A 22,771-nucleotide genomic window follows, 5' to 3' on the forward strand; every position below is an offset into this window, starting at 1 on the left:
TCATTGTAAACCTGAGCTAATAATTATTTTGTTATCAGCACTCTTGACACCTATATTATACATTTCAGTATTTTTAACAGTTACAATCACAGCATCAATTCTGCTTGGAAATTTTCTAATTTAAAAATTGACTCTCATAGAGTTTCTTTCCACATTATCGAATGTTGAAAAGCCAAAAGGTAAGAAAATAATAACCGAGTATCAAGAACTCTGAATAGTCACCAAGAACATGAAAATGATTTTCAAATAAAGCAATCAGCAATCCAGCTCAATGAAACCCCATCACAGATAATCTTGGTAGAGCCCTCATGTAGTCCTTTTTCACTTAATATAAATAGGGCTGTGTCACAACTAAATTCAGTTGGGCATATGTTGAGGTATTAACTTAAGAATTACAATGCCATCCAGCCTTATATGATCTATACCCATCATCTCTGCGCCATGAAAAATGAAGATATCTAGCTTGCTTGATGGGATCATGTCCAACATTCAATAATGTTTTTTTTTTGGGTTTTTACTACTTATTTTACCGACTTTGTTAAGAAAAAAATGTTTGGTACTCCAAACATGTTAGCCTTTCTATAGCAAGACCAAAATGTTTGATATTTTAGTCTTTCTATAGCAAGACCAAACCCAACGCTGATGGCTTCATTGCAGCATTTAACCGATAGTTATAAAGATAGTAGTGAAGATGGCCATCACCTGGACCAAATTTCAGATCTTTCAAAAAAGACTGATTGTGCATGATGTCCAATGCATTGAACACATCATATTTCTCACGTTTTGCCACAATTAATGCATCATTCATGAGCTGCAGCAATGGAGTCTTAGTTGCCACATTGTAATATGAATAAGCTGCTTTCAGATCAGTATGATTCTTATTGCCAAGAATCGTAGACGGAAGTGTGTAAAAGCTGCAAAAATCTGTGATTTCTCTTGATTCCGGGTCTTCGACAACATAGCTGCTTATCACATTCTCTATTGGCAGCAACCAATACTCCACATCTTTATCAGAGAAATCCGGCGCAACAACAAACTGAGCGAGATATGCTTGTAAAAGGCGGCGGATGGCAGGCACATCATGCCGTTCCATCTGTCTGAACCCAGGTGTGACAGTGTTATCAGGCAATCGATAAAGCTTGATAGTTCTACTCATAGTCATGCGAGCCCCAAGTCGAGAAAAACCCACATCTATAAGCTTCTTAGGATTCAATGAACGATGCCAATATTGGCAAGTGACAATTGGTGTTGGAAGAACAACACCTGCAGTGTATACTGCTTGCCATATATTCTCTAAATGAACTCTTCTAGTAACTTCTTTTATGAGTACGGGAGCTAACCTTTTAGACCTTAGTTTCTTATGCACACATAGGAAGTTGATCTCAGCCATCAATATAGTTCTGTCCCGGACACGGATTCGGGCTGGTACTCCACTAATGAATGCAACTAGTTTCTTGTTTGCTTGCCCTCGGACTCCAATATGCCAGCTTGTGAAATACCCTGGAGGTTGAAGGGCCCATCTGAGAAACTCCTTTGAATAGTTAAACCTAAACATGTTCTCATCATCTTCAACATAGTTTGTGCTCAAAAGGCTATAAATCTCAGCTGCAGTTTCATCCGAGCTCACATCACATGTACACCATTCAAAGTTTTTTGGTAGATTGTAAGGCTCCTGCTTCACATCCGATACATCTTGTGGTGGTTCAATTGGCCCTTCATCGAGAGATTTGTCTTTTTCTTTATCACCGAATTGTTCAACAGGTTGTGTTTCCCAGAAAGCATGTTTTTTATCAAGGTTCATGGACTTTTGAAGAGTTTTTGCTAACTCTTCAACTGATTTAGATCCCATTTGCATCAAGCTTTCATTATCTCCAGGTGTGGATGAATCGTCTGAGTTTGGGTTCCCATTGATATGGCTACTTTCAGCCCCAGCCATGATGTAGTCTATGAATTGACACGATCAAACATCATGAAATAAAAAATGGATCAAAACAAGAAGCAAAAGTAGAAACATAGAACTAAATGTTCATAGGAATTTATAGAAGAAAACAACGGCGGTAAAACTAATTATGTAAAGCTCACTAAATGCAAAACCAGCAATAGAATAACTGGTGCAAATCAGAAACAAAAAATATATATGCAAAAAGAGCAGCAAAAATTAAATGATTGTTCATTGACTACTCAGTGAATGAACATGGAGAAAAACGGAACAAATAAAGGGGCAAGCCTAGAAACATAAATCTGAAAACTAATAAGGACAATGGAACAAATAAATAGATACAAAGAGCCAAATCCAAAAGAAAACTAAACAGATAAAAACAACATGACGCAATACTAACCACGTAAAAAACTAAATATAAAAACCGGCAACAGAAAACTAATGATGTGGTATATGAAATCCCATCATTAGAAAAAGAAAAACTAGATTCAAAATACCAAGAACACTGACTCATTAAATTATCAACAGAGATACGATAACAACAGCGGAAAACTAGCTAAAAATGCAAAAATAGCAACAGGGATCTAGCGAAAAACGCAAAAAAGAACAGAAAAGAAGAAATGAACCATTCAAATCAAAATGAAGAAATGTGAGGAAAAACAAGATTTTAAATCCAACCCCTAGAAATTATTCTCTAGGGTTTCTGAAGATACACTAAACGTGTTCAAAAAGTCGATTCAATCGATGTATGAACGAAATAAAAGAAGAAGAAGAAATGAAAGAGGGAGGAGGAGGAGGAGGAGGGGGAGGAAACGAAGAAGAAGAAGAAACAAAAAGAGGCAGAAGATCTTACCTCGACTCAATCGATCTGAAGAAGAAAACCCAAGTCTGTTTCTTGGGAACTGAAGAAGAAGAAGAAGACGAAGAAGAAACAGAACAGCCCACAAAGAGGAGAGAGAAGAAACTTAGGTTAAAAACATGTTTCAAAGTGAGGATGAGAGAGAGAGAGAGAGAGAGAGAGGGTTTACCAAGAGAGAGAGAGAGAGAGAGAGAGAGAGAGACCTTTGAAGAGTGTTATTATGGGTCTAGTGGTTTATTGGCAACTTGACCTTGAGGTCCTTCCTTAGACCCGGAGTCTAAACTTCGGTGGTGATGAACTGCACTCTCGTAGATTAGCCAAGGGTGTTGTGAGAAAATATCCTGATCGGGTCTTCTTGAGGTGTTTCAGTGTATTGGCCCATTAGCTGCATGCCAGTTCTCTTCCTTGTCAATGAGCTACTGCGAATGATGGACACCACGTGTTGTATCTGGGAGCTTCTTCGGCACAATTGTAGACATTTATGTCCCGCGTACTTGACCTCAACAGTTCTAAACTTCAGTGAACTGCACTCGTAGATTAGCCAAGGGTGTTGTGAGAAAATATCTTGATCGTGTCTTCGTGAGGTGATTCACTGTATTGGCCCATTAGCTGCATGCCAGTTCTCTTCCCTGTCAATGAGCTACTTCGAATGATGGACACCACTTGTTGTATATAGGAGCTTCTCCGGCACAATCGTAGACATTTATGTCCCGCGTGGTTGACCTCAACAGTTCGTACATCATATGTATTCTTCCCTCACAATGTGGCCTACCAATCCCTCCAGTCTTTCATTTTTGGAGACTTGATATGGCTAGCCGATCTCTTGGATTCGTGAATAATGGCATGGGTTCGCCACTTATGCATCTGTTCGTGTGTTAAGTGTCACTCATGTGATCCCCTAGTTCGCATCACTAATACAAACCTTCAATTCTAAGTATATATATATCATCTTAGTAGCCTCTTGTTTTATCAATAATAGTTGGTCGATTGTACTCCACATGGCTCCTTGCTGAGTGAAAACATTATTAAAGTCCTCTTTCACTACCTAGTCCCATAACATTTCTTCAAGAAATGTTCTGAACCACCTTTGATTGTTGGCTTGGTGGTTTACAATGTAGGATCAAAATTGTAAAATATAAGAGAACCCAAGGTTAATCCTCACCATGTGCTAAAACCCACCTCATAGATCTCAATCACTCTCCCCTACATGTTAAAAATATAATTGATGGAGTCCCCTTGGTGGTTTACAATGTAGCATCAACATCATAAGATTAAGAGAACCCAATCTTAATCCTCACTATGTGCTAAACTCCACCTCATAGATCTTAATCACTCTCCCCTGGATGTTAAGAATATAATTGATGGAGTCCCCTTGGTGGTTTACAATGTAGCATCGAAATCATAAAATGAAGAGAAAACAAGTTTAATCCTCGCTATTGGCTAAACCCCACCTCATAGATCTCAATCACTCTCCCCAAGATGTTAAAAATATAGTTGATGTAGTCCCGTCATCCCTATACTTAACTTTGTAGCCAATGGAATTTCTTCATCAGTAGAGTAACTAAGGCACACACTATGTGCCTTGGGAGTCTCACATATGCTTGCTAGTGTTTTCTTTAGTCCCTCACAACAATATTAATTGCATGTTGTCAACACAATGAACTAATGGTATACTTCACTCTAGTTTGTAGATGGGAATCGAGCAAACACACACCCTGTTGTTAACGAGGTAGACAATGATGGGTGCTTCTATTTTACTTAGGTCTTTCTTATTAACAAAAACTCTATCCGTTCTCACAAATAGGTGATCTTAACGTTAAAGGCACTCAATTGTTAGTTTAAAGACTTAATTCTTATACAATTAAATGAATAAACAACTAAGGAAAGTATAAGGAAATCAACAACATAAATGGGACCTCGATATATTGCGACCATAACACTCAAATCCATACAACACATTTTTCACTAAATGGGGTAAACAAGTATTTCGCATGAGTAATCAAGTTAGAGAAATAGGTGCTATTATATAGAAGGGTAACAACACACTCAATATTTTGTTACCTTCTTCAGGCCTAACACACATTTCTAGGTGACCACCAAAGCCAAGGAACTTTTGGTTGGTTGCATTATCATCTAGGATCAAACCATGAGGGGCAACACTAGCTGATTTTAGTGACCCTGCCAATTTGTTATATATTTCCTTTGGGGGTATTGTATCTTTGTCTATGGCCAAACTGCAACCCCATAAGGAATATGTATTTCGGATAAATAGGACACATGTCCACTAATATAAATTGTTGGAACTATATGAAGTAGGATATAAAATAAAACACTGAGAATGGGAAGTTTGGGAATATGAACATTTATGATTACAAAACGTATTAAGTACTTAAAGTGAGAAGTGAATTTTGGAGTGTAAGGTCATGAAACATGAGTAAGAAAACGTAAAGAGTCATTCTATGTGAGTCTCTCATCAATGTAGTGTTTCCCACCTTTTCCTATTTAAACCTTGGTTTTAAAGTTCGACGCGGCTTGAGTGATTGGGACAATACAAATGCATTCTACAATGGGTTGGTTATACATGCTCAAATTGTTGAAGACGGTTTTGATGGGCAAGGATGTTGGTTATATGTTGAGTATGGTCTTCAATACATGCGGAACTAAATGCAAACATGAAGTTTTCAGACTACCAGCCAGGGTGGACATCCAAGAGCTTTAGTATATGCGGAATCAAGTTCAGCCAACTATGTCTGTAACATGAAGTTTTTAGAGACCCTGACAAGGGGCAAAGGAAGATGTGACACTAACTTGTTTTCACATGCTAGAGATTGACAGTATGTTAAGAATTAGGTAAGTAATTAAGAGTTAATTAATACCTAATTATGTGATTAAGTTAAGTGCAGAAGATTATGTGATATGTGTGTGAGAGGAAGAGAGAGAGAGGAGAGATACACTTATGAACAACACAAGATGGGGGATGAGTAAACTAGAGTGTATATTATAAAATATCATCATCAAAATACAAAAATACCTACAATGAGGTATATATAGATTTCATGTGCAAGGGTGCACATGTGTGAGAATAATATAAGTACAAGAGTGTAAGTCCTATATTAAATGTACTTAGGAGTGGAGGATTTGGAATATCCCACTTAAGTACACGGTCCTATTTAAGGCGTTATAGTCAACACTTCTAACTAGATTCTATCTAGGTAACTACGAAGTTACATGGTTGACTAAATAACTAACTCTAGTTGAGCTTGATCTCTCAACATGGTATGGTCCCCGATTCTATCACCTTTATATGTGGTCTCCTAGCTTGTCGTAGCAAAGGTGTTATTGGCAAAGGCTGAGAGTTGTATTCATGGATTATAATTATCGTTATCTTGCCAAATGCCATCGGTTATATTTGGTCTTTTCGTTGATGATATATACTTGTGGAGATGAAACAATATTATATACTATTTGTATAGTGCCTCTGGCCTTTTTAATTTTTATACCAATGGAGCATATGTTTTATGGAAAAAGAATATGAAGAAGAGGGTTGGTTGTCCCTTTTAAGAGTATTTGTTAGTCATTAGTTTATGGTAATCCTAATCGTCAAGCTTAGTTTTGGAGGTGGGGGAACCATTTTATACTCTCCCTTTTGTATCTAACCACTTGACTACTAAAACCTTCTCTCATTTAAATATATACTTATTTTCTATTGTCATTAGTAATATCACAATATGAGCATATGTGCATTAACCATTTAATTAGTCCATTGGTTGTCGACCTAAGTGGGGCCATGATCTCAATGCCCCCATTACAACCACAAGTAACATTCCAATGCTCATTTGGTGGGTGGCCTATGTTAGTTAGTGAACCAATCATTGAGCGAGGTTGAGAGTTGCTCATTCTTGGATTATCATCTCGACTTTATTCATAGTAGGCAGGATGATTGGCTCCCTTGTAGAGATGCTTGAGCTTACACTTCAAGGTTTTCCTTTGAAGAGAGGCCGCTCTCTCCCAAACTAATTTTATGAGGGAGAGAGGTCTCACCATAGAGGATGAGGGGTAGATGTGGGAGACATTGGGACGTTGTGTGATGGGGCATTTTCTTGATGGGGATCTCAATATTTGAATAATGGATCTGAAGGAGATAGAAAAGCCTCGTAAATAGAGTCTCAAGAACTTCTCAAGATGTCGTAATGAAGGGGGTAACAAGTCCCCTTTGTATAGCCCAACACATAAGGCTCCCAAACCACCGAGAGTTCCCACATGTCTTAAATCCTTATGGGTTTGTCCAAGTTCCTAGGATGAGTGGTTCCCCAACTATCCCATCGTTAAACAATTGAAGTTAACCTTATAGTTGATTATCAAGGTTATGCTTTCAACATGTACTAGGTAAGAGTCAAGACAATCCATCAACTTTGGGAAAGAGCACTTTGTGAAGTTTTCACTGAGGTTAGAGTATGTTCGGATGGATAAATGCCTACTATTAATAATTAGGTAATTAAGCAAGGGTTAATTAACGTCTAATTATGTGAGTAGTGATAACGCGGAAGATTATGAGAGATGTAGGTGTATGTGTGTGAGAGGAAGAGAAAGAGAGGAAGTTACACTTATGAACAATAATATAAATGGGGGATGATTAACGAGAGTTACAAGCTCCCTCCCTCCTTCTTTGTGTAGTCTCTCCCCCCCCCTCCTCGTCTATGTAGTCTCTCTCTCTCTCTCTCTCTCTCTCTCTCTCTCTCTCTCAAGTTTCTAACTAATTTGTAACTTTGAAGTTTTTCTTTAACCTAACTAGTAAACCACATAAACGGCTTAGCCGGCTTAACCGGTTTGGCAAGGCTCAAGCCGAGCCGAGCCGAGCCGTTGCCGATCCCTACCCACTACCAAACCCATTTTAAGATAGGACTTATACCCTTGTTCCTATACTCTCTTCCCACATGTGCACCCTTGCACATGAGATGTATATATACCCCATTGTGGGTATTTTGTAACTTGATGCTTATTAATATAAAGAAAAGTTCTTTAAGCTATACTATTGCATTAATGGTTCATTAAGTGTAATTCCTATCGATCTCTTATTAAACTTCCCCCCTCTCTCTCTCTCTCTCACACACACACACACACACACACACACACACACACACACACACACACACACACACACATCTCATAGTCTTCCGTTGCTTAATCACATAAGTGGCTTGCTTGACTTTTTACATTGACTTCGCTGGTAGGGTTTGTTTATAATTAGGCTTCATAGACAAGCTCAAGATTAGGCTTTATATGTAGGCGACAAGGTAGGAACCATTGTTATGCATTTTAGGTGGGCTTTCTAGGTAGTCTTGGAACATGCCAGAAGTCTTTGTTTGGGCCCCTCAATGAATTCATGTTTGGATTTTGCTCATAGGCTCAAGATGCCAATGATGTGACACGATGCGAGAAGGCAAGACGAGCAATTGTGGACCTTGTGTGATCATGGCTTTGTTGTAAGTGCACTAATATGATCACTTGAAACGATCAATGAATTTAGACTTGTGACAAAATTTCACCTTAGATGCATCCAATATGGTTCATGCCATATTCATATGGTTGATATATGTAGTTCTCACATTATAAGTTATTTTATATTTATTTTGTTTCATCCATTAATCATTTGCCTTTTGTTTTATAAGGTCTTTTGTGTTTATTATATTTAATCCATTAATTTTTTATGTCTTCTTAAAATCGTGTCAATGCTTTAGTGTTAAGTTTGAGTAATGTCAATAACACAATTATTTGTTATCAACTAGCGACTGAAATCATCATCAAATGAGCTATGAATATGTACATATTCTTTGTAGTTTAAACATACATTGCATTCTATGGTAAATGAAGGATTTTGTGAATTTGCAATACTAGTATCGTAGCAACATGAATGCCAACGAATGAGACAAACGGCATTTATGCAAACTTTCAAGTTTTGTGGTCATATTGAGGAAAAAAAGCCTATGACTTAAACCACGTTTTTATAGAGTAAATAATAAATAGCCAAACATATATGAAAGTGACCTGCAAATAGTAGAGTATCTATAGATACTTAGAGTGTACATAGCCTGATTTGTATATGCGATTCACCTAACTAATGGGAAGCAAATTTTTCTCAGGAAAAAAAATGACACTTCCATTTCCTTATTTGTCTTTGTGTATAATGGCAACATAATTAAAATGTCAAGGGACACCTCTTGTTTCATGTGAATGAACTTTATGCCTTTAGAATTGTAATATAAATAATCAATTAATAAGAGAGTTAGTTTCAATGTTGAAATCAACACATCCATCTCCAATAATTCATCATTCCGACGTTTGATTTGTAGACATTGTGGAGAAATGCACATTGGTAGCATTGGACATGAATTGGCATTTGTGGTGGCCCTAATTTAGACCTCAAGCATTCTAGGTGTTTTTGGATTGAAGGAAAGGTTGATGATGTTGTTTTGCCTCTTCATGTCTATCATTCTTTTGATAGGTTCAAGCTTATTAGACATGAAAGAAGGTTTAATGTGAAAATGTTACCTGATATTAGTTGAACTATGCATCTGAGTCAGGTTAGAAATTTAGAGTATCCTACATTACAAATAACGAAACTTGTGAGAGAAATTTGTGCAAGGAATACCAATCGAAAATCCCCTCATGGGACATTAATAAGAGATTAATTAACCTATTTGTATATGATGATGAAGATATTATCAATGTAGACCCACAAAATGAACATGAGCTTGACTTTGTAACCAAACGCAAGAAACAATATACGAAATGGAGAGCTTAGGGTGTGTCCTCATTTTTATGTTTGGAAATGGCTTCATTGAGCTCTCAAGCAATTATTGAAGTAGCAAAAATGACATTATGAGCATGGGAGATGATGAAGATCGCTAAAGGTGCTAATGAAGAAGTACGCTATTAGGGCTTGTAGGTATTGCCAAGAGGTACATATTGGTTCAAGAGGACATAAAGTGAGGCTATGTGAAGGATTTAAAAACCCATGGTTGGCCAGTAGGAGGGGTTGATGGTATTATACCACCCGATTATGTGTGGCACGTGCCTAATCCAACAATTCATCTTAAAGAACGAGTTGAAAAGATATTATGGGAAGGCTCCCACTATAGTCAAGCTTTTGATGCCACTTGAAAGGAAAAACATATTCTTAAATTTAACTTTTTTTATATTAGTTTTCCATTGTATGAGTGCAATGTTTTGGAAACATGGAGTATGTTATAGACATAACCTTGAGGGACCAACTCTTAAAGTTAATTTCAATGGTTTTAAGGTAGGATAGTGGGAACCCGATTTTCTTAGGGATTGGGAGAAACCCATAAGGAGGAAGCCTGATGGTATTGAATTGATCCCTCCAAGATTTGGAAAATAGTTCATCTTTTCTAAAAACTAAACAAATTTATACAATATTTAGTCCCAAAGATATCAAAATCAAGATACAACATAACAATTTTACAATGATCAACATGTTGCATCGGGTATGAATAGAAACAAAATGGAAAGAGTGCCAGGGAGATATCCTTGAGTTTTGATGTAGCGAGTCTATGATTGACAAACACATTGGCTTTTGTCATTGTAAGCCTATGTTGTCGTGTTGAATCGTCGAGATTTTATTTGAGAGGAAATCATCAAAGTAAATGAGATGGTTAGGGAAAGAGCATTGGATTATGCAAAATAGATACCGAAGAGGATAGTTGAATATTTTTATGCGTTTTTGTTGACCTTTTGGTCGGTACAAGGAGTGTGGAACGGTGAAATCATCGGTGGGTTGTAGGTAAGTGGAGAGGGAGACGTGACCACCAAGATCAATTTGAGCGCATCCGAATCGTAAACAAAAACTTGGTGTAGGCGAGGATTAGACGAGATAGACGGAAGGGAGAGGGAGATGAGGGATCAAAGCACTAATAATAATAATAATAATAATAATAAAAGCTAATTAAGAAAGAAACACTAAATATGATTAAAACATACCCATATGCTTGAGAGAGAGAGAGAGAGAGAGAGAGAGAGAGAGAGAGAGAGATTAAACAAAACTAATCTTCATTAAGATAGGGTTTACAATGAGATAGGGGAAATGGGAAGGGCCATTAGCCAACTAGTTTCGCCCCCTATGGGGCTCATCAGTGCTAAGTGGCCTTTGGGGGTTGATGGTGTTTATATAAGGAGGTTTAGGAGAGGCTTTGGAAAAATGAGAAAAAGGAGTGGGGAGTGGAGGTGTGCTAATGGGTATGATTGAAAAAGGGGAAGGAGAGAAGAGAAGGCTATATAATAAGGGGAAATATAATGAGGGGGAGAGGGTTTAATGTGAAGGGGTAATGTGAACATTGTCATATACACAAGAAGGAAGGGGAACCTCTTTACCCTTTTTGTTGGGCACCACTCCACTTATATAGAGGCCCAAATGGATTGTTACACATGCGTGCATGGCGCCAAACTGTTACACATGGCAACCACATGAATGGTTGCATGGGCTATGGGTATGATGCCTCACATGACCACTCCACAATATATGTATTTACACCACTTAAATGACAACACTTTAATCATCTTGAGAATACAACTTGACTTTAACCTTATATCTCTAATATATGTGACATGAGGGTGGTTCAAACTCTGTATTCGAAAGAAATACAAGGGTCAGACTTAGCCAACCTTTACATTTAACTCAAGCTAGACAGTAAGACACACAACAACAAAGCAAAAAAACAATATAGAGAGATAGAGTTTTAACGTGGAAACCCTAATCGGGAAAACCATTGGAGCCCACTGACTCCAGAACAAAATCACTATAAGAGTGTTTACAAGAACTCAAGGCCACAACCTTGGTAAGGTCTTCATCTCAGTAGAAGAATATACACTGTGAACATGAGAAACAAAGGAACGACATCACCTGATTTGTGCAGAGTCGTTAACCTGCACATCTACACTATTCACACTCCTTTTTCTTCTCTCTCTCTCTCTCTCTCTCTTCTCTTATAGTTCTCTATTTACCGTTCTCTTGATGAATGGGTAAATATCCCTATTTGTTGTAAACCAATTGTCTCATGGGCCAATTTTGGCCTTAGAAGACGTTAATATATCTTTCTTTCTTTCTTTCTCACTGCAACTCACAACTCTCTAATGATGCTCCTTTTTTTATATTTTAGGGTTTATACATACACTTAAATACATACATACATACATACATACATACATACATACATACATACATACATATATATATATTTACATATTATTTATCCCTAGCTAGTCAACTTCAACCGATTTTGCACTTAGCCTTTGCTGGATCAGCTCCTATGCAATCATATTTGGCACTTAGTCGGCTCATAACCGACCCTTTTTACTATCGATAACAAGTGCAGTTTGCGGAAACGTGTGTGGATCTGTTGTCCGTTCTGAACAACAAACAACGCAGACAGAAAATAGAATAGGTGTGGAATTACACAGTGCAAGCTCTAACGGAAAGCTTTATTGCTTCGTTCTCACACTCTCTCAGAGATACAATACACATACGCTTCGTCTCTCTGTTAATCGTCATTCTATACAATGTTAGGTATTCGCTTATGTACTAAGCCCTAACTTATTGACGAGTTCACACTCGGACGGATACAACTTGGAAGGAGTTGGCCTTTTATGCCAACAAACTCCCCCGTAAAAGGACTACTCTTTCTTACATGTACAAGTATTTGGGGTTATCTCCCTCGTAAGCCTAGATTACAAAATTGATCTAAGTTTATATGTTACAAGTTGGTTGGCATGCAACCGAGTCAGCAGATGTATAACATGTGTCGTTATTGTTCTGATCAGATCTTACCTTCTACTCGTTCGGCTTTCTTCTGCTCGGTCGCTTGTCATAGCCCCATTTTCGTCCTTAGTGCTCGGAAGCGTAGATCTGGGAGTGGCTTCGTCAGGCAATCGACAATGTTCACCTCGGTGTTGATCTTCCGGACTTCGAGTTTCTTTTCGTTTATGAGCTCCTGGATATGATGATACTGCACCTCAATGTGCTTCGTCTTTGCATGATAGACGGGATTGTTGATGAGGTGTATTGCGCTCTATGAGTCGCAATAGATGGTCGACGCTGGTCGGTTGTTTCGGTTTGCAGTTCCGAAGTTGGCAGTCAGTCAGTGTAGCCAGATCACTTCCTTCGCTGCTTCTGATGCTGCTATGTACTCGGCTTCTGTGGTAGACAAAGTCGTGCACTCTTGAAGTTTCAACCTCCATGATATCGCCCCGCCACCATGGGTGAAGATGTAGCCTGATGTTGATTTCCGATTATCTGCATTTCCGGCATAGTCGGAATCGGTGTAGCCTTCGACTTCGGTTGAGGTTGTCAGTCCGAAAGTCAGCTGTGCATCCAGGGTTCTTTTTAGACACCTAAGGATGTGCTTGACGGCCTCCCAATGCTTCTTTCCTGGGTTTGACATGTACGTGCTGACTACCCCTACGACATAGGCTAGGTCGGGTCGGGTCGCCACCATTGCGTACATGATACTTCCTACTGCTGATGCGTAGGGTATTTTTCCAATAAGTTCTCTCTCCTTGTCCGTCGAAGGAGAGTCTCTGTCTGATAGTCCAATCGACGTTGGAAGCGGTGTTGGTGTTGGCTTCACATTCTCCATGTTGAAGCGCTTCGACACCTTGCGGATGTATTCGGACTGGGAGAGTCGGAGAGTTTTGGTCATCTGATTTCGCTCTATCCTCATGCCCAATATGTGTCGGGCTTGTCCGAGTTCCTTCATCGCGAACTTTGCGTGAAGGCTCCGCTTCAGCTTACTGATCTCTGCTTGATTGCTTCTTGCAATCAACATGTCGTCTACGTATAGGATCAGATAGATCCTTGACTTGTCGGCTAGTTGTTGAACATACATGCATGGGTCGGAGTCTGATATGTTGTATCCAAGCTGCCATATGTAGGAGTCAAACTTCTGGTACCACATTCTCGGCACTTGTTTTAGGCCATATAGACTTTTCTTTAGTCGACATACGAGGTGACTGTTCTCCCCCGTCGCCGTGAAGCCTGCCGGTTGAGACATGTAAAGGTCTTCTTCCAAATCTCCGTGTAGGAATGCCGTCTTTACGTCCATCTGCTCGAGCTCTAGATCTTCTGTCGCCACGACTCATAGTAGGAGTCGCAGGGTGGTCATCGTGACTATTGGTGAGAATATCTCGTCGTAGTCGACCCTGTATTCTTGTTTGAATCCTTTCGCGACAAGCCGAGCTTTGTACTTGGGTTTCTCTGAGTCGGATACATACTTGTATCGGAAAACCCATTTGCAAGGTAGTGACTTCCTTCTAGCTTGTAGTTCGACCATCTCCCATGTATGATTCTGATGAATCGAGTCCATTTCGGATTTCATGGCTTGTAGCCATGTTTCGGCATCTAGTGCGGCCATAGCTTCTTCATAGGTGCTTGGTTTGCCTGCATCCGTGTAGTTGACGTAGTCGAGGCCTGGTTGGTAGAACTCTATTTGCCTTTGAGCTCGTCCAGATCTCCTGTGTGCCGAGATGTTTGGTTATGATCCTTTGATCAGCTCTGTTGGTTGGTCGCTATTAGTTGAACCATCTGTATCAGGAGTCTTGTTAGGTGTCCCACCCCCAGATTGGGATTTCGACGGTGTTTGGTTTTCCTCCCCTGTGGTTGTTGTCGACTCTTTTCTGACTTGTCTCTTGGTGACTTTGCCTTTATCGATCCTGGTCGATTTGACTGTGTCTTTGATGACTTTGTCTTTGAGTTCGACGATGGGACTTGTTGCCCATTCGGTGTCGGTAGGGAAGTTGGTAGCTTGTTGGAGTTCGATTGTTTGTCGAGTCTCCGATTCGGCCCAGTGGGTTGGTCCTTCTACGACAGTGCTGTCATCTTCGAAGGATACCTTCTTACCAAATGTTTTCTATTGGTTCCGTTGAGAGAAGATAGAGTCTTCATTGAAGACTACGTCGCTGCTCCGGATCAATTTCCGGTTCTTAGGGTCCCATAGCCGATAGCCGAAGTCCCCATCGGATCCATAACCGAGAAATATGCACTTTGTTGCATGGGGTGCCAACTTTGTCCTTTTGTCCCTGGGGATGAACGCATAGGCTTCGCATCCAAATATACGAAGCCTATTGTAGGTCGGCTGTTTGCCCGACCATTGTGCCTGTGGCACTTCGAGCTTGATTGCTCTTGACGATGCCAGATTTATCAGATACACTGCCATCTACAATGCCTCGGCCCAAAATTCTAGCTTCAATCCGGCTTGCTGGAGCATTGTTGTCACCCTCTCCAGGATCGTCCTATTGATCCATTTTGCCACTCCATTTTGCATGGGTGTGTAGGGAACGGTCTTTTGGTGTCGTATCCCTTTTCCAGACAGGTATCGTTTGAAGGCTCTGGAGGTGTACTCACATTCGTTGTCGGATCGAAGTGTCTTCACTTTGTATCCCGATAGGTTCTCCACTTCAGATATCCGTCGAGTGAAGACCTCAAGCGCTTCATCTTTGGACTTGATGGAGTATGCCCAAACTTTCTGTGTATAGTCATCTACGAATGTGATGAAGTACCGGGAGCCTCCTAGTGATCACTCTGGCATGGGCCCACATATGTTTGTGTGCACGAGATGTAGGGGCTGTCGTACCGTCTTGTAGTGGAGAGAGTGCGGACTTCGGGTCTGTTTCCCATATCGACAATGCTCGCAGAAGTTCGTCTTTGCCTGGAGTTTCGGGATGTAGCCGACTGACATCAACCGATCAAGTCCGGCTTGAGACATGTGGCCATGTTGACCATGCCATAGGTTTGGGTCGGTTTTCTCGGCTATGTTCACAGCCCCTTTAGGGTTGATCGCCGTCAATGGGTATAGATTATTATACTTCTACCCACTACCGATTTTGAGGTTTCCTCGGTTGATCACCCATGTCGACTCGTGTAGAGTCGTTCGATACCTGTCTTCGGCTAACATGCCAATGGAGACCAGACTCCTCTTTAGATCGGGTACATGCCGAACTCGGTGCAGGGTTATTGTGTTGCCATTTGGCCATCTGATGGGAACCTCCCCGGTTCCGGCTATCTTGCAGTCCCTGCATGTTTCCTACTCGGACTGTGTCGCTGGCGTCAACTGAATAGTTCGAGAACCATTCAATGTTGGGGATCACATGAAATGTGGCGCCAGAGTCTAGTAGCCACGTGTGTGCAACTTGTGCACTGTAGAGGACTTCTCCGATCATTGAGTCCTCTAAGGAGAGGATTTCTCCGGATCGGGTGTCGGCAACGTTGATCTAGTTGCCGACTGGAGAGTGGTCTGAGTCGGAACATCCCCGATTCCGCTCGGATCGCCGACCACACTCTTTTCTTTTTAATGACCAGCAGTCGGAAACATTGTGGCCAACTTTCTTGCAGTGTGTGTAGTACTCTCTTGATCGGCCCGTTTTTGACTTCGACCGTTGACGGTCTCCCCTTGTTTTCGATTGGCTGTAGCATCGACTGGTTCTATTGGCTTGTTCTTTTGTTCGACTCTGTCAGTTGAACGACTCGGTCGAGTGATGGGCTTCTGCCGACTCATCGATGCTTAGTCCCATCGATTTTCGCCTGATGTCCTCTGTGAGGACTTGGTCGATTGTTTCGCCCAAGTTTAGGATCGGTCGGCTATAGGCGTATATCGTGCAGAATACCTCCCAACTCGCCGGCAAGCTCGATAGGAGGGCAAGGGCTTTCACTTCTTCTTCGAAGTTGATCCCTTGTGATGAGAGCTCAGACAACACCCGACTAAAGGTGTTGATGTGGGAGGTTGCCGGATCGGTCTCTCTCATCTTCATGTTGAACAATTGTTTGATCAAAATCAATTTCGAAGATGAAGACTTCTTTTCATAAACGACCTGTAGCTTCTCCCACCATGAGAATGCTATCGTCTCTTTCGCCATGTTGAAATAAATGTTTTTGGCCAGATGCATTCAGATGGTGGAGCGTGCGATTTCGTCTGTTGATCTCCACTCCTTGGTTGTCATTGAAGCAGGTTTTTCGCTGTGCCGAATGGCTTCGACCTATCTTCAAATGATCAACACATCCTACATCATCTCCTTCTACAAGGCAAAATTTTTGCCGTCGAATTTTCTGATTTCAACTCTTGTTCCGGATGTTGAAGCCATATTCTTTTTGTGAACTTGAGATTTCTAACTTGGTCTTTTCTTTCAGCTTCTTCTATTGTCTATTCCCGCCGAACAACAAAGATTCGCTCTGATACCAGTTGTCGGTAACGAGTGTGGTTTGCGAAAACGTTGTCGCGATATTCCACGAGTACGTGTAAGATCTTAGGCGGGACCGTGGGGGTCTTGGACTAGGGAGTAGAGGGGGAATGGAAGCTTAGCTCGAGAGGGGAGGAGAACGAATAGGACATAAACATAGAATGGATGGAGGCAAGATACACAAACGAGTTATATTAAGAACCACCAAACGCTTTACAACCATGGCCACATAGGCCGAACGAAAACACTATATGGAACCATAACCAAATAAGTAAAGTAAAGAAGATGATGAAGAAGAAACCCTAAGAAAAACCCTAAACCCAAAATGGTATGAAGAAGAAGAAGAATAGTAAAACCCTAGACGAAACCCTAAAACCGAAATAGAAACCCTCGACCTAAGTGGTATACCTCTCTCACTCAAAATAGGCAACCCCTCACAAGAGACCCCTCCCTTCCTTTTATAGCCCAAGGAGGGAGGGATGTTACAATGTGGGATAAATTCTCCCCCTTATTCTATACACCATTTTCCTAGTATACATGTGCACATGTTGCATATTGCCGACTTGCCTATTCCATCCCGGTTTCACACCAAAGCCGGAAATCTTCACGACAACGTGTGTGGATCTGTTGTCGGTTCTAAATAACAAACAACGCAGATAGAAAATAGAATAAGCGTGGGCATACACAATGCAAGCTCTAATGGAAAACTTTATTGCTTTATTCTAACTCTCTCTCAAAGATACAATACACAGACATTTCGTCTCTCTGTCACTCGTCATTCTATACAATGTTAGGTATTCACTTATATACTAAGCCCTAACTTATTGACGAGTTCACACTCGGACGGATACAACTTGGAAGGAGTCGGCCTTTTATGCCAACATTTACATAGCCAGCTCTCTAGCAGGCTCCTAGTGCTTAGCTGGCTCTTAGCCAACCCCTTTGCACTTCGTCGACATATAGCTGGCCCTTAGCCAAATCGACTTCTAGTCGACTGGCTCTTCTCCCATAAGGAGGGCCACCTTTTCACAACAATTTCATTGATTGACAAGAAAACAAGCTTATGATATGATATTCCCCTTCCTCTTGCTTCGAGAAATCGTTTTCTTTGTCGTGGCAATTCTTTCTTTCCTCCCTCTTATTCCCTTTGATGTCCATCTTCTTCTACTACTTCTTCTCTATTATTCATCTTCTTCCTCCTCACTTCACACATTTGTTCCTTAATGCTATTTGATGAAGAGAGAGAGAAAAAAGATAGAGAAGAGAGGAAAGAGAAAAGAATACTTCAATACACTAATAAGAAAAGAATACAATACTCTTATACTCCAAGAGTAACAACCCCAAATAAGTATTGCAATATGCTATTACTAAAATAATCTTTCCGTCTTCTTCTACTAATCGTCTTCTCACTTATTCTAATCGTCTTCTTCTTCTTCTTCTTCACTTCTTCTTGTAGATCTTCCATCCTTCCTTGTAGATATTCTATGCTTCCTCCATCCCCTTAATTGCTAAGAATACTGCATATTTATAGGTTTTTAGTTGCGTTATTCTTGCTTTTTTCTTTTCTTTTCTTTTACATATCCTCGAGTTTGTGTGGTGCGTTTTTCAAATAATTATTTTTGGGTTTTCATCAAATTTTTTTATACAAGAAAGCTCTCTTTGTCAGCTTTCTTACGAAGCTTTTCTTTTGAAATTTGGATAAGAGATGAAGAAGTTATGAGCTTTTTTCTCTACCTTGCTTTTTCTACTTAATTTCTTGCATTTTTCTTCTTTTTCTTTTTCTTTTTGCTTTTTCTACTTTTGAAAAACGCCTCTTTTAACTCTTGGACCTTTCATATCGTGCTTTATTCTTCTATACCTTCGCATCCAATATATTTGTCACGGTCTTTTCTTGTGAGCAAAAATTGACTTCACATGTTGATTTTCCCCCTCATAATGTGGTTTTTATAGCCTATTCATCAACCTTCATTAGGTGTTGGGATTTCGGTCCCTCCGGATGGGATGTCCGGATGATGAAGACCCCAGTTACGGAGCCGGATGAAGAGTACCCGGATACGGATCCGGATGATGAAGACCCCGGTTACGGAGCCGGATGAAGAGTACCCGGATACGGATCCGGATGATGAAGACCCCGGTTACGGAGCCGGATGAAGAGTACCCGGATACGGATCCGGATGATGAAGACCCCGGTTACGGAGCCGGATGACGAATGTACCCGGAGAGAGATTCGGATGCGGGGACATATTTGTGAATATGTTTGCTAAGAGCCCTTGTGGCTATATTTGTAAATAGCCCGAAAGTCATATATGTATAAATATGACTTAGGGCAAACAGTTTATGTGGTTGCTTATCATTTTTCTGTTTTTCCACTCAAGAGGAGTGAAGTGAGAGCAGCCGAGAGAGAGAGAGAGATAGAGCGCGAGAGAGACGAAGAGGTAGACGCCTCTGTGTACTTCCGCCGCCTGTGGCGAGGACAGCGAGCTCAAGGTCGTTGCCTTGCAGCTCGCCATTGTATATTTCTCTGTGCATAGTTTGGTTCGGAGTCTCGCACTCCCGTGGTTTTTCCCGTATAGGGTTTTCCACGTTAATCCCTGTGTATCGCGTCTTTCTCTGTATTTCCTATTTTTCTGCTACATTGATCCGCGATTAATCGGTTGTGGCCGAGTGGTGAAGGTAAATCCAACCGGTGATTCCTTCCAAACTGGTATCAGAGCGACTGTTGCAGAAAATGGAAGGCGGCGGCAGCGGGCAGCCGATGATGATGGTGCTGAATGCACAAAATTACGCCGACTGGAAGATCAAGATGGAGGATCTTCTGATTGTTCGGGACCTGTACGAACCGATTGACAGGTCGGAAATACCGAAAGGGGTACTTGAGTCGGAGTGGAAGCTCCTGAACCGGAAAGCCGTAGCGACGATCCGACAATATGTCGACGTAAGCGTCCTACAACATGTGGCAAACGACACCAACGCATACGAAATGTGGAAGAAGCTGTCGGGCCTCTATGAGAGGAAGAATGCGTTGAACCGGACCTCCCTGATGAGGAAGATTGTGAATCTCAAGTACCGGGACGGCGAGAGTATGGTGGAACACGTAAGCACGTTCATGGGATTCGTGAACCAGCTTGCGGCGATCAAGTTCCCGTTGGAGGATGCAATGCAAGCCATCATCCTGATGTGTACATTACCGGACAGCTGGGAGAACTTGGTGGTGACTCTCAGCACCTCCTGCACGGAAGACAACTTGTCCCTACAAACGGTAAAGACAAGTATTTTGAACGAAGAAGCGCGTCGGAGAGACAAAGAACCGGCCTCCGACTCGAAGGCGCTGCTTACCGAATCGGAACGGGGAAGACACTGGAACCGGAGTCCGCAAAGACGGGAGAAGTCGGGGACCCGGTCGCAGTCAAGAGGAAGGCCCACGTGCTTCCACTGTGGGAAGCCGGGGCACTTCCGGAAGAATTGTCGGCATTACCGAAAGGACAACGGAGCCGACGACACCGATTCGAAGAAGTCACCGGAGAGAAACGGTGCATACCGGGGAGCCACGGACCGGAGAGGTTCGGATCGGCGAGGGCAGGACCGGAAAGGAACGACGGCACTCGCGGCAAGTGAAGAAGAAATCATGCTCATTACCGAAGAGAGGGAGCTGAACCTTGCCGGCGTAGAGATGACCTGGGTGGTCGATTCCGGAGCGTCGTTCCACCTGACCCCGGAGAAGAAATACTTCTCATCCTACACAGCCGGTGAGCATGGCTGTGTTCGGATGGGAAATGAAGGTACGTGCCGGATTGCCGGCATAGGAGACGTGTGGTTGACAACCCCGACCGGATGCAAAATGCTGCTGAAGGATGTCCGACACGTTCCGGAGGTTCGACTGAACCTGATTTCGGCCGGGAGGCTAGACGATGAAGGCTACACAGGTAGCATCCGGAACGGTGTCATGAAGTTCAGCAAAGGGAGCTTGATAGTGGCTCGGGCCCGGAAGGTCAACACACTGTACCTGATGAATGCCTGGTTATGTCCGGAAGAGCTGAATGTGGCAGCCGACACTGCCGGTGAGCTGTGGCACAAAAGACTGTGCCACATGAGTGAGAAGGGGATGAAGAGGCTTGCAGAAGACAACCTTATCCCAGTGAAGCATGTGCACCTGGAGAAGTGCACCGATTGCCTGGCCGGTAAACAGAACCGAACCTCCTTCCACTCAAGGCCACCGACGAGACGTAACGCACCATTGGAGTTGGTGCACACCGATGTGTGTCAGGTAGAAACGAAGTCACATGGCGGAGCCCAGTACTTCGTAACTTTCATAGATGATCATAGCCGAAGACTGTGGACGGCACCGATGAAGACAAAGGACCAAGTGTTGTCCGTCTTCAAAGAACTCCACGCGAGAGTGGAAAGGGAATCCGGCAAGAAGCTGAAAGCGATACGAGCGGATAACGGAGGGGAATACCGGGGGCAGTTCCAGGAGTACTGTCGCTCGAAGGGAATCCGACTCGAGTTTACTGTGCCGAAGACGCCGGAACTGAACGGGCTGGCCGAGAGGATGAACCGGACCATAATGGAGAGGGTCCGGAGTATGCTGGCGCATGCGAAATTACCCAAGGGGTTTTGGGCTGAGGCAATGTCGACGGCGACATATGTGATAAACAGATCACCCTCAGTACCTTTGGACGGAGACACGCCGCAGAGAGTGTGGACCGGTAAGGAAGTATCCTACCGGCATCTGAAGGTGTTCGGGTGTCTCGCATACGTGCATGTGGCAAAGGACCGGAGAGGAAAGCTAGATCCAAAGACCCGGCCATGCATATTCCTCGGTTACGGCGACGACGAGTTCGGCTACCGAGTATGGGACCCGGTCGACAAGAAGATATTCAGGAGTCGTGATATCATCTTCATGGAGAACAAGACACTCGCCGACTGGGAGTCGGAGAAGAAGATGAAGAGCTCCAAGTCGACCGGTGAGGATCAACTCTACGAGGAGCAGTCCCGACCGGCAAGGGACCGGTTAGCACTCGAGGACCCGGCCGAAGACGGTGAAGAAACAGAACCGGCTGAAGAAGATGAAAACGATACCGGAACCGGCCCCGATCCCGAAATGGATTCGGATGAAGAAGAATCGGAAGAACCAGTTACCGAAGCTCCGGAACGGAGATATCCTCTAAGAGAGAGAAGGGCCCCCCGGAAATTTCCGGAACCAGAGCACGTGCTGCTAACCGACGAAGGGGAGCCGGAGAGCTTTGAAGAAGCAAAGCATGACACCCAGAGCCGCAGGTGGTTGAGTGCCATGCAGGACGAGATGGATTCCCTGCATGAGAACCACACATATGAACTTGTGGAGTTGCCGAAAGGAAAACGGGCACTCCGTAACAAGTGGGTGTTCAAGCTGAAACCGGGAGATGCCGGAAACCCCCCGAGATACAAAGCCAGGATCGTGGTGAAGGGGTTTCAGCAGAAGAAGGGCGTCGACTTCGACGAGATATTTGCCCCGGTAGTGAAGATGACCTCCATCCGGACGGTGCTGAGCATAGCGGCAAGCATGGACCTCGAGGTAGAACAGATGGACGTGAAGACGGCATTCCTTCACGGTGACCTCGATGAAGAGATCTACATGCAGCAACCGGAAGGATTCGAGAAGAAAGGGAAGGAGCACCTGGTATGCCGGTTGAAGAAGAGCCTTTACGGACTGAAGCAGGCTCCCCGGCAATGGTACCGGAAGTTCGACTCCT

At 42.5% G+C, this 22,771-nt stretch overlaps 1 protein-coding gene across 1 annotated transcript; it reads right to left on the bottom strand.

Moving 5' to 3' along the window:
• Positions 1-215: 215 nt before the first annotated feature.
• NMT1 (myristoyl-CoA:protein N-myristoyltransferase) lies at positions 216-2,945 on the bottom strand. The gene is made up of 2 exons (XM_087331336.1): positions 2,793-2,945; positions 216-1,944 (listed from the first exon to the last, which is right to left on the bottom strand). Exon 2 carries the CDS (start codon positions 1,934-1,936, stop codon positions 617-619), a length of 1,320 nt encoding a protein of 439 aa, XP_087187462.1. The 5' UTR covers positions 1,937-1,944; positions 2,793-2,945; the 3' UTR covers positions 216-616.
• Between the last annotated feature and the right edge of the window lie 19,826 nt (positions 2,946-22,771).

Source organism: Azolla caroliniana, unplaced genomic scaffold (assembly GCF_043228905.1).
Source record: "Azolla caroliniana isolate FFs.n. ecotype wild unplaced genomic scaffold, voAzoCaro1.0.p SCAF_15, whole genome shotgun sequence".
Lineage (NCBI taxonomy): Eukaryota > Viridiplantae > Streptophyta > Polypodiopsida > Salviniales > Salviniaceae > Azolla > Azolla caroliniana.